The sequence below is a fragment of the Glycine max genome, chromosome 4, assembly GCF_000004515.6.
Source record: "Glycine max cultivar Williams 82 chromosome 4, Glycine_max_v4.0, whole genome shotgun sequence".
Lineage (NCBI taxonomy): Eukaryota > Viridiplantae > Streptophyta > Magnoliopsida > Fabales > Fabaceae > Glycine > Glycine max.
The window spans coordinates 47,396,160-47,397,903 of NC_016091.4; the positions used below are offsets into that span (position 1 = coordinate 47,396,160).

Consider the following 1,744-nt stretch of genomic DNA (forward strand, 5'->3'; position numbering starts at 1 on the left):
ACTGAAGAGAAGAGACTCGACCAAACAAACTTTCCTGCCAACTCCCAAACTGCACATATATTAATATTATTCCATTCTTTATACTTTTAAATAAGGATATCTACGTAATCCAACCCAACCGTTATGATTATTCCTCAGACACTTTAGTCAACAATATCCTAACAAACCTTTTCCCTCACGATATATATATATGATGCATGAATACAAATTAATACCGTACTGATATTTTCAGTATATGATCATTTTTAAAATTATAGATAAAATATTTTTTAAAATTTCACAAATAAAAATGATAGATAAACAAACATGAAATGCGGAAAAATCTCAGAACGTGCTGCATATATAGTTGTCATTTTTTGTGAGAGAATACCTTAATATATACCTCAAAGTACACTTGGTCTCATTAGTTAGACTAAAACTAGGTACATTTTTTTAATAGTGCGTTTCATCACGAAATGAATTACTTACGTTTCACACACAACCCTTCCTGAATATATATATATATATATATATATATATTACACCAACCTCTTACACTTCAATCCTTTTCCATTTTTTGTTACATAAAATAATAATCATCAGCATACATAAATTAAATATTATTATGCGCGCACATACCAATCCTAATAAAAACACTTAGCCGCTAAATCATCACTAATAACTAGTAATTACCTCATGATTGTCTAAGGTGGATCGAATCACCGGCATGACCATGGCTTCTGGTGTTGAATTCCATTCCAATAACCGGCATGTCAATAAAGGTGGTGGTGGAACTATGCAACATATTTGGTGCAAAAGGCCAATAATATTCACTATTAGGAGCAGCACCAACATTGCAATTAATTGGTGGTGGTGGTGTTGATTGAAGAAACCTGATTTGCCTCTTCAAGAACTTAACATAGCGAATGGCTTCATCGAGCATGGAAGCAGTGTCCATTTTTGTTCCACCAGGGACCAGTCTTTGCAGTATGCGAATTTTCTCGCTGATCCTCTCTCTTCTGTGTCTCGCAGCAACACTCTGAGGGTCATCGCTTATGCGCACGTTTCTCCTCTTTGGTTTTCTCACGCTTGCAGGGTCTATGTCCACCGGTTGCATCACTGCCATTTTGTACATCATCTCCTTCATGGCTCCTAGCTCTTCTTCTTCTTCATCTTCTTCTTCTTCAAAGTGGACTCCTAGAATATCAGTGAGGAAATTACTCGAAGAGGGTGCCACATTTGATGAGGATGAGGGTTGAATATTGTGAAGAGGGTAGTTGTAGTGGGGCCAAATTCCAACACCCTTTGGAATTTGGTGATGATCATGGAGGATGATGTTATGTTCTTCTGTTCCCATCTTCTCGTGATTCCAAGTGCTGTTAACAACATTGCTGAATGTAGAAGTGATGCTTTCGTTGATATCCATGTTGTGGGCACAAAATATGGGGCAGCTTCTGCTCTAGTACTTTCTAGTTTTTTTGTTTCTTAAGGTTAAGTGGACTAATTAAAAGTCTAGAAGAATTTAAAGAGGAATAAGAAAATTACTACAAATTAACGTAGACCAATTATAAATAATCTAACGATATCTCACCGCATAATAATTAAAGGGGTGCTAGCTTGCTAATTAGTTAGTTACCTTGCTTGATGTAATTTCTTTGGCTTCAACACCAAACAATGGTTCCAAGGAAAGTAGCTAGTGAGGGTCCAAGGAGAGAAAGAGAGAGGAGAGGACAAATATATTTGAAATGAGTTTTCACGGAAATGA

At 36.2% G+C, this 1,744-nt stretch overlaps 1 protein-coding gene across 1 annotated transcript; it reads right to left on the minus strand.

Annotated features, from left to right (window-relative positions):
• Positions 1-673: 673 nt before the first annotated feature.
• On the minus strand, positions 674-1,405 carry LOC100779374 (transcription factor HEC3). Its single transcript, XM_003522444.5, has one exon. It carries the CDS (start codon positions 1,403-1,405, stop codon positions 674-676), a length of 732 nt encoding a protein of 243 aa, XP_003522492.1.
• Positions 1,406-1,744: the final 339 nt, after the last annotated feature.

Coding starts and splice junctions, on each gene's coding strand:
- LOC100779374 (XM_003522444.5), bottom strand. CDS start 1,405: ATGGATATCAACGAAAGCATCACTTCTACATTCAGCAATGTTGTTAAC.